At 23.0% G+C, this 11007-nt stretch overlaps 1 protein-coding gene across 1 annotated transcript; it reads right to left on the minus strand.

The window, feature by feature from the left end:
• Positions 1-6426: 6426 nt before the first annotated feature.
• Positions 6427-8817, minus strand: LOC128965737 (negative elongation factor A-like). The gene is made up of 6 exons (XM_054312491.1): positions 8548-8817; positions 8325-8461; positions 8071-8242; positions 7837-7998; positions 7696-7776; positions 6427-7630 (listed from the first exon to the last, which is right to left on the minus strand). The coding sequence occupies exons 1-6, from the start codon at positions 8639-8641 to the stop codon at positions 6504-6506; spliced, it is 1773 nt and encodes a 590-aa protein (XP_054168466.1). The 5' UTR covers positions 8642-8817; the 3' UTR covers positions 6427-6503.
• Between the last annotated feature and the right edge of the window lie 2190 nt (positions 8818-11007).

An 11007-nucleotide genomic window follows, 5' to 3' on the forward strand; every position in this document is an offset into this window, starting at 1 on the left:
TACAATCATTTAACTATTAAGAGATATATTAAAATGATATTTAATACGGTATTTATATAATTTAAAAAATATATTTTGTATATCGTTATAATAAAATGATATACTGTACAAAATTTTTTTTAATTATATAAATAATAATAATGATTTAAGGATTTCATCAAATAATAATATATTTGGTAATAATATTTGATAATATCTTGTATTGACATTTGTTACTATTGAAGTTGTTATGTTTGATTGACTATCCGTAACATTAAGATATCCAAACTAACAAAATAGTCGATTTGATTGTATGTCATATTTATACCGGAATGTAATGACATATAAAAATATTATTTTAAAATTTAATATATCGTACAGATATTGAATGACAGTTTATTAAAGACCTTCAATCACAACATTAAAGTGTATCTATTGATGATTAAAATTATTTATGGCAATTTACTTTAATACTTTAACAATAAACATAGCTCTTAAATAAATATCCAATTTACAATATATAACATTTTTAGTACAGTATTATACCTTTAAAAATGTGAAACATTTATCATCATTAATAATCATCATCATTGGTTCATTACATGGATAACAGTTTAAGTATTTAGAGCGGAAGTCATAATTGAAGGCTGGATTGAATTTCCTTATAAATATTTTTTTACTTTGATTTATATATATCACCTCATGTGTAGATAATATTGTTATACAACAGTAAAATTATAAGCTTACACTGTATATTCAATTAATGTAATAAAAATAATCATAAAACCAATAAAAATAGACATCAAAAAACTCCTAAAATTGTTTGCACCAAAACTTATAGTAATTTGATACAAATCTTACATAAAGTTTATGTTTGTATGTATATCTTATACAATGTCATTATGTTTTTTATTAATGTTAATAATATAATTGAATTGTTTTAACATCTTATGCAAACAACAATGGGTTTGTTATATAAAACAATAGTAAACCATAGATAAGTAGAAATGCTTTTAGTATAATAGACAAAAATAATGATAAAATAATAAAATAAAAGCTGTCGACTTTTGAGCACATTTTGAGTCCTCAATTCAATAGTAAATATAATTTTTATTAATATTACTGTATATGAAAACTTTATCATTGTTTCAATTCAATAATTACTTTGTCTGCCTAACAAATACTGTATACAACTTATTGTAAATAAATTGTAGTTAATATGTATATGAATTATACTGTATATTCATTTACTGTACTATAAACTCAAATGGTTTTAGTTAATAATTTTATTTTTACTATTATATGTTTTATTTTTGTACAGTATATGCTTTTTATGATATCTATAACCATTTTTGGTTAGAAAATATCGTTTAATGCTCATTGCAAACAATTAAGGAAATATATGATTTAAAACATTATTTTAATAAAATATATACTATACGAGTATAAAAATTATGTTATATAACACACTTTAATATTTAAATATAATTTGTAATATTTTAAAATAGACTTTTTACTAAAATTTATGTATAAAACTAAGATTAAATATTATTTCTTAATAAAGTTAATAGTAAAACATAATAATGTTTGTTGTGTTAATGCAATTAATAAACTAATTACTAAAAAGCAACTATAACTTGTATTTCACATTTAGTTATAATACTATTAATAACTATATTAAACACAATAAAATATATCATATTACTTATAAAAATTTAATATAAAATATTAATACATAATACTTATAAATTAATAAATTCATAGACACATTACGAGAAAAGTATTATAACTTATAATGAATAACACAAAACTCTACTAAACAATGAGATTAACAGAAAATCATTAATAAAAAAACAACACATAATTTAGTGTTTACTCTATAAAAGCACGAAATTTGTACTATTTATATATTATATTCAACTATACTTTTTGAATCATAATTAAGATAATATCAATTGTTGTGAAATACTACAAATGAGTCAAATAAATGTGAATCATTGTGTGTTTGTGTTTTTCAAAGATTATAGACACGTATTTTCAATATGTTATCAAATTTTATGTGACAGTGAAATATGAAAACTATATTTATGATTATAGTATTATAGAAATACAGTATATTATAGAAAATATTGTACAATACACACACATAACTATAGAATATAACGGTACAGTATAATAATGTATACTATAATAATATTTAATAAACTATTGGATTAACTTGACATTAGTTTTACGTGTATTTTAAGTATAAATTTTGAAAATTAAATAAATGTCACTTTTCTATATATTAAATAGATTTTTATAAAACAATGTCAACATAACAAGATTAAATCATTGTAAAAGTGTTAATAATTTAATGGTCAAACATAAAGACTCACAATTTTTTAATGTAATTTATATACAAATCTGTTCTGATTTTATATAAATTATTTATTTCATTTAGAAACAATTTTAAAATAAAATATTTAATTAAAATTTATATATAGTTTCTATTTTATTATATTATTACAATGTAACAATAATACAAAACAATAATATTTGTCTTGTAAAATACTGTTTTATTTTATAATAAAATTATTTATAATAGAAAATGTTTATTTGTACTTACATTTAAATGTTTTTAATTTAATACTAATATCAAAATTAGTATTCTATAGCTTTTAATATAAGAATATAAAACACAATATAATTTTTATAATTTAATGTTTTTCATAATAGTCACAAATGTAGTTATTATTAAAAGTTTTAATATTGTTTTCAGTAAGTTTTACGTATTATAAAGTGAATTTTATTATAATTAAAAACAATGATTTTAAATGATTTCAATAGTTTGTTAACTATATGACAAAACAATGAGAAACAGTTAGTTTACGAACAGTGAAATTATAAGCAGATATATATTATTTTCAATGATAAATAAAATTATTAATTATCAGTAATTTTATATATAAATATATATATATATACAGTATATATCAGTAAAAGTTTGTTATAATATAATAGTGGACCTTAAATGTGTTGGTGTTGTGCTGTGTCTGTATATATATATATATGTATGTATGACTTTTAGGTGACGGCAGGTTTTATCAATTGGTTGAGCTTTTTTAAAAAAGCAATATATGTGTGCACACATACTACACATTACTGTCAACAATGCTTCTGTATATACAATGCCATCACATTTATAGAGAGCATGTTCTCAATGAGCACCCAAACTGCCTGATCCTCACTCAATATTCTTGAGCACAGTTATGTCACGTGTTTATGTATGTATGGGGAAAGTCACTGTATTGACGCTGTTTTACAGTATAAGCAGTAGTCTTACATCACTTAATTGCATAGTAATTATTTAAACTTTTAACACATCACTAGTTATAATAAAAATAATTTTGATATATAAACTTTATAAGAGTCAAATAATATTTGGAAACTATTTTTTTAAAATTATTAATTAGTTTAATAACTACTAAACAATACATAGTAATAAAAAAGTATCAAAATTTAAACAAAAATAAACAAGTGGTTATAAATATAACCTATTTTCTATTGTCATTTATTTGTTAATATGTTTAATAAACATGTTTTAAAAATACATTTCAATAAAAAAATGTTGTATAGTAACAATAATTATTAAATAATAAAAAATATCCATAACTTTTACATCTATTTAAAGTGACTTTTGTGTGTTATGAATGAATCCGTTATAAATAAAGTGACTAATGATTGACAATGATGTGGGTGATTGTCATATCAAATGATAAAAATACTGTAAATAAATAGCATTTTTACAAATTGTGTTTATAATGTGATCAATAAATAGAAATATCAAGTTTACTATTAAATAATTCCGACACAGTTATAATAAAACATCCAAGGTCAATTCGGCAATTCAATAGCTTATTATAAAATAAATATAAATTATAAAGATTTTTATTTAGTAGTCAAAGTTTCTCCAAAAATATATACTTATTTTGACACTTAAGTATAAATAAACAAAATCATTATATTGTTTATATTATATTTGATTTAACATAAAATATTATAAAATATACATTTTATAAAAAAGACATTTCGCATACTTCAGACGCATTTCGCGATAATTTAAGATTATTATTAATTTTGTAATTAAATTTTCATAATTAATAAATTATAATTAATTAGATTGTATTATCTTATAAAAAATATACAAAATTACATTAACTGTATGGTCAAGCATCAAATATACATATTTTTATAGAAATAATAATGTTGTTATAATATGCTAATAATATTTAATGTTTTTAAAATTAACTGAAAATTGTTATTTTTATTAATTAATATAAATATGTAATATATTTTTATTTTATTTCTATAATAAATATAACTCAACAATGTAATGGATATTATCATATTAATAATAATTAAAGTGTTTATTTCACACAACTTTTTTAGCGATTAGAAATATTTATCTAATAATTAGATAATCATATTAATTATGAGAAATGAATAATTTGAGAAAATGTTTTATCAAATAATTACATTCAATCAAATATTGTTAAAAAATAAACACATAATTAAAAATCATTAATAAAACAATAAATTTATATTATGTATTAATGTGTTTTATTTATTTTATAAATAAATTAAAATACTAAAATTTAATTAATAATACTAAAATTTAAAATCAATTAAATTGCTTTTCAGAATTTAAACTAAATATATAGAGTCAATAGACTATAATAGAAGTTAAAAAAGTTAATTAAAATCTTAGTATTGAAAATTTTGATTAAAAAGAAATACTTTTTATTTATTTTACATAATCTTTATTTAACAAATAACACTAAACACTAAAAATAACTTAAATACTTATGAATCTTTAATTATAAAAACAATATCTATGATTGTTATCAAATACTGTATAAAAACCTCTTTTATTTTGTAAGAAATATTAAAAATTTAATTATAAAAAATATTCAAAATATAAAATAGATTCACATTTAATTAAAATTTATTAATTGTCCGAAAATTTGTTGGAATTATATCCATTAATTTAAGTCGAATATGATATAAACAAAAATCTCTTAGTTTAAAAAATTTCAGATATTAACTCTTATTTAGTCTTAACTTATTATAAATTTTCTATTATTATATTATTATATATATTAATTTTATAAGCTGAACCAATTTATAATTACGATATAATTTTAATTTTATAAATTTACTCATTTTATAAATTTTATAATTCAGATCTTCTGTACAGCAATATTATAGAAAAGATGTAGTCATTATTAGATTTAAAATTTACTTTTAATTTAAAAACTATTTTTTTGACTAAAACTATAACCGGTAATAAAATTTAGAAATAATTATAATAATAAATTTGGTTCATCTAAACCTATAATATCATATTAATTATATTTTTGATTATAATATAAAATCGGAGACAAAATTAGGAAAACTAAATAAAATGCTAAATCAAAAAAAATATATTATAACAATAGATCTCAAGTCTAGATTCTAGATTCTGGACATTTTTAATTATAAAACTTTGAATTTTTGTATTTTCATCTTTTAATTTAATTTACAAAATATCTAATCATTATTTGGGTACTCATAAAACACGAGTCTGTTTATTATCTATTTAGTATTTTTTGACTTTAATAAAATTATAGTAACATTATTGGTTTTTGGGGTATTGCACATCCCTGACCCAGCATACCGGTGCCACAATACATAAAAACTTTTAATATCATTACATCGGTAACTAAAATCCATAGTTTTGTCCTATTAGCTCAACTATTTGATTTTTTTTAGTAAAATAAAGTTTCTCAAATTTTGTCCTATTTTATACAAAAACAACTACTAAACTAAATTAAACTAAACACTAAAACAAAATGAATATTATTTAGACAGATAAATTTTTGCATCAAATTTAATTAAGATAAACATTGTTTTTTATGTGTTATTATTGATAATAATTTTAGAATCAAAGTTATAAAATATAATAATTTACAATCTTATGTTTTAACTATACTATAATAAAAATTTTTAAATGACTTTTTTTAGTTAAAAAATAAAATTATAACATAAGTTTATTTGAAATAGTTTTTTGTGAAAATACAATTTGTTTTTATGCCCATTATTTGTGATAAAACATTTATGTGAGACAAAATAAAGTGTAATAATTTTATTATAGTAATATATAAAATAATAAAATTAAGAGATTTACTGTATACAAATATATTATTAAATAATATCATTTATAAATTTTTAATGAACATTACTTATGACATTAAAATACAAATAAAATGTTGCAAAAGTTGACATTATAATAATATTATGTTATAATCTACAAAACTAATTTATAATTTAACACTAAATAGATAAATCAAAACACAAACATATATTTAAAGTGTATTAAATTTGTTTGTTTTGCTATAATATAAATTTATTTACAGTAATTTTTAATCATTAAACAAATAATTATTATACAATTTTATACAAAATATTGCCAAATAATTAGCAAACAGATAATCGTTTGTTATTTAAACAGTTTGCTGAAGAGTTTGGTAGCCCTGAATTGTGTGAGTGTTTTGCACGTTTTGGTCTAATTTTCGACATTTCTGTACTTTCTTCCATTCGCCGGTATTGTAGTTCATCTGGAAGTGTGTCTCAACAATCATGTGCTCAATAGTGCCGTCTGGATGTCGTACATCTTCTTCCTTTTCGCTCAACTTTATGGTCACAACATTACCCAATTGTGGACACGGGTTCTCACGAGAACCGGCCATAAAACCAAGTATGAGTGCCTTTTCAGGTCGGGTCACTTTGTTCGCTGTGGAGAACATCTCTTGTGCGGCCAACATCTGTTCACGCGATAACTGCAGCTGTCGTCTGACAAATGGTTGCTGTGGTTGACCTGATTGTTGTTGTTGTTGTTGCATCTGCTGTTGTTGTACTGGAATTATCACTTGTTGTTGTTGTTGTTGTACTTGTTGAGGAATAGATGATGTCTGCATAATTTGTATTTGTTGCGCATGCATTTGATTGTGCATCTGTTGTTGTGGTGGTGGTTGCTGTTGTTGTTGCAGCTGTTGTGGCGGTAATTGTTGTATTACTTGTGGTGTCGACACAATATGAGACAATTGTGGGGTATTAGGTGTCGGTGTCAATGAAGACGTAGTCTTTATTTGCGGACTTTGCTTAACTTGTTTAACGACATTGTTATCGATATTTTGATTGACAAACCGTTGCTGTACTGTAGGTATCTGTTGTGGTATCGGTGCCGAAGTCTGAATTTGCTGATAATTTTCATTTGGTATAACTGTTGGTTGAGGTGCGGGAGTGGCCGGTGGTGCATAACTGGGCGGTGCAGGACTCGGTGGCACAATAGACGTAAGTCCTGCGGCATAATCAGGAGTAATCGGTTCCGTTTCAGTTTTCTCGTTATCTTTTTGTTTGTTTTCATTTTCTTCATTCTGTGCCTTCTTTCGTCGTTTATTACTACTTCCCAGCGGTTGTTCCGTAATATCCAACAGTTTGATACCTGTTTTAGTAGAACCAACTGGTCTTCTATTATTAAAGCTTGGTTTTAGCGAATTGGTCGGTGTTTTAAAACTATTGACACGACTGTGTAATAATTCATTACGAGTGGGAATTCCTTTCAATGGTGCTGTTGTGTCACAACATAAAAATAATTATTAATAACATAATTATAAACATTAAACAATCAATTACTTGTATCACTGCTTAAACCGCGACATCTAATAGGAACTGAAGGTCCGGTTGAATTGCGTCGACCGATGGCAGCGTCGTTAGCTATAAGACACAAATCAATTGTAAATAACAAAACATTTTCATTGACACTAAATATCATACATTTTTGCAAGAGTTCGGCCCTCAAAGTGGCTGACTTTGGTTTACGTTTTAGTGCAAAATGTTTGACCGGTTGTGCCAATTGACCGGCTGCTGCCGTCAGCGCACTCTTATTCATATACAGACACTCCATCGGTAGGATACCTTTGTCCCCGTGTTTGCGGACTAAAATGTGGTCACAATTTTTCATTACTATCAAAGCAATAATACATTTTTAGGTTTTAGCGCCAAAAATACCTAATTTTTTTAATTCAACGATCAAATCATTAAACGATGAAGAGTTAGTATTTAATTGAAAATTAATGGTTCCATTCTGTGGATAACTCTGGAGCAGTTCGGCTATTATGGACACCCATTGGTCGCTGTCATTGACGGCCAATTCAAGTATTTCCTCCAATTCGGTTCTCCACTAATAGGACACACATATGATTAAAACATTAACACTATGTCATCGACAATAGCATTGGTGATGACAGTCATCCGCTAAATACCTGTTCAACATTACGTCTGGAGATGTGGAGGAATGAGAGCAAGAGTTTAAGTTTGACCTGAGATTGTAAGTCAACAAAACAGTCGCGTATATTACGTAAGACATCTCCACTTAGTTGGCCGACAATACTTGTCGTATCTGATAATAAAAAACAAATAAATAACAATCAATTAATCATAAAATAAGTGACCAATTAGTGGACAATTGCGAAATGGATGACATACCAGACCACAAGTCATTACTGGTTCCCAATTTGTTGTGAAGCCATAAACTGGTGTCAGAGTTGGACAGATTGGACATAAAACTTTTGTTAGCCATTTCGGCAATCGTATAGTGTATTCAATTGTCTTATAGTGGTCTTCGGGACCAATGTTTTGCTGATAATCACTATAACTGATTGGCAAAGAGTGGCGCCATTTTGGCACACATTTCATACAAACATTTGGTGACAAACACTACACAAACACAACACTAGAGGACATCACACGTCACTTACATTTAAACTTAAAAATATATTTATTTATACATATATTTTAAGTTTAAATTTTAAAGCATAAAAATTATAATCAATTTTTAATGTACAGTAGTTTTAATTTTTTAAATATAAATGTAATAAAATTGATTATGAAGTTAATTAATACATTTATTTGTCAATTTCTAACTTTAATATACTGTATATTAAATAAATGATTGACAATAATTGTTTAAACTATTTAACAACAAAATAATTGAAATATTACCGAAATTTTTATTTAGATGAATAAATTAAAAAATAATAATAAGTAGTTATTAATTATTAAATTTTGTATTAATTTTGTAATCAATGTATAGTTTTAAGCGGTCTTAAGATAAACTTAATTATTGTCATTAAAAGTTTAGTAATTTTGTTGAAATTATAATCATTGATCAGTCAATTATACATATTATAAGTTAACTTATTTTTATGAAAGACTCGCAAAAGTTTTTCGAATAGATGTTGTCATTCCTCGACATCATTGCCATCGATGACAAGTCAACAACACTATAGTATGTAATAGTAATACTACTGTAGTACTGATGAAACCAAACAGTGGAGTCAATTCCCAAATGTGAATCCGCTTATCCATTGTGTCCAACAAATGATTTATTTGCTATATTTTTTGCTCCCAAATGTCAAACTACACTCTTTGTTGTTGTTATTATCAATTGTTTGATAAAAAACAAATATTTTTTCTGATTGTGTGTATGTGTTATGTATGACACTAATTATTTGTCTTACAATTAGGAGTTAAAAATAGTTAAATCAATTGTAATATCGAAAAGACACTTCACTTGTCTATATCAATGGATTAATAAAATTATATCAATTATAATGATGTTTGTAATAATATTTTTATAAAATTGATTCAAATATTTACAATATTAAAAAATTATAAACTTTATTTAAAGTTATATTTATTGTTTATTAAGTTATTCATTATCATAATATTTCAATAAAATAGTATAATTAATTATAGGTTTTGCATTATTTAAAAATTTCAATAACAATTTGTCTAAGTTTAAAATTTAATTTATTATATTATTGAATATTTACATCTATTTATTAATGAGAATTTTGACTATTTTTATATTTTTATTTTATCATCAATAATGTTATAAAAATATAAGATAATTAAAATAATAGAGATATAAAATGTTTGGATTTGTGATATTTTGTGTGTTTGTTGTCTGAATCACATCCAACACAGTATTTAATAAACTACTTTTGATTAGATATTGATTGAAAATAATTGTTTTTATATTTGTTTTACTGTTATGTTATGTCTATAAACTGTGTCTGTTTGGGAGTCTTTGGTCAGACATAGGATTTTTATAGTATTTTTGTGTTTAACTGTTTTTAATATCGATTGTAATAAATGTTAGTTAAATGTTTAGCAAACAATAGATGACATATATTCAGTCTATTATAATGATTCTATTATTTAAAAAAAAACTATCAAAAGTAGACAAAATATATTTATTATAAATTTATATTTGATAACAATATTACTAAAATAACACAAATTAGCAATTTTTAATACAATATAGTAGTTTAATTTTTAGTATATTTAAAAATTAATTAAATTAAATGTTTTTATTAATATATGTTATTACCGGTATTAATATTTAATGCAAAACTGAATCCTAAATATTATTTTTGTTTAACTTATTTAACTTATTTAATAAATATTATTACATTAATCAATATATAAACATTTTTATTTTGAATTTTCTTAAATTATTTCTAAAATATTTCTAAATAAGTTTGTCTATTGATCTTAATTGTAATTTTGGGACAATTATTCAGTAGTTTAGTGACAATAGTTTGTGAATTTTGTTGCTTTTCATTCAAAATCGCTGAACTTAAATGACGCAAATGTTTGACTATTACTAAACAGTCTAATAAATCGTCGGTAAAATAAATGAAATAAAAACTTATATAATAAACATTTGGTATATATTTCATGACATTTGTCATTAAATCTGGACACAAATATCAGGTCTTATCTAATCTTATAATAAGAAGTGTTAGTTTTGATAACCGATTCAATAAATTAGCCGATAATACAAATTGATTCATTAAATCCTTTGACTCATATCTTTCTAAATTCAGTTTAAATTTTAATTGTTTTAATTGCAGTAAATATTTGTAAGTACAATATGTT

This window comes from Oppia nitens, unplaced genomic scaffold (genome assembly GCF_028296485.1).
Source record: "Oppia nitens isolate AA-2021 unplaced genomic scaffold, nextdenovo-longstitch-racon4-pilon3 scaffold18_pilon_pilon_pilon, whole genome shotgun sequence".
Taxonomy (NCBI): domain Eukaryota; kingdom Metazoa; phylum Arthropoda; class Arachnida; order Sarcoptiformes; family Oppiidae; genus Oppia; species Oppia nitens.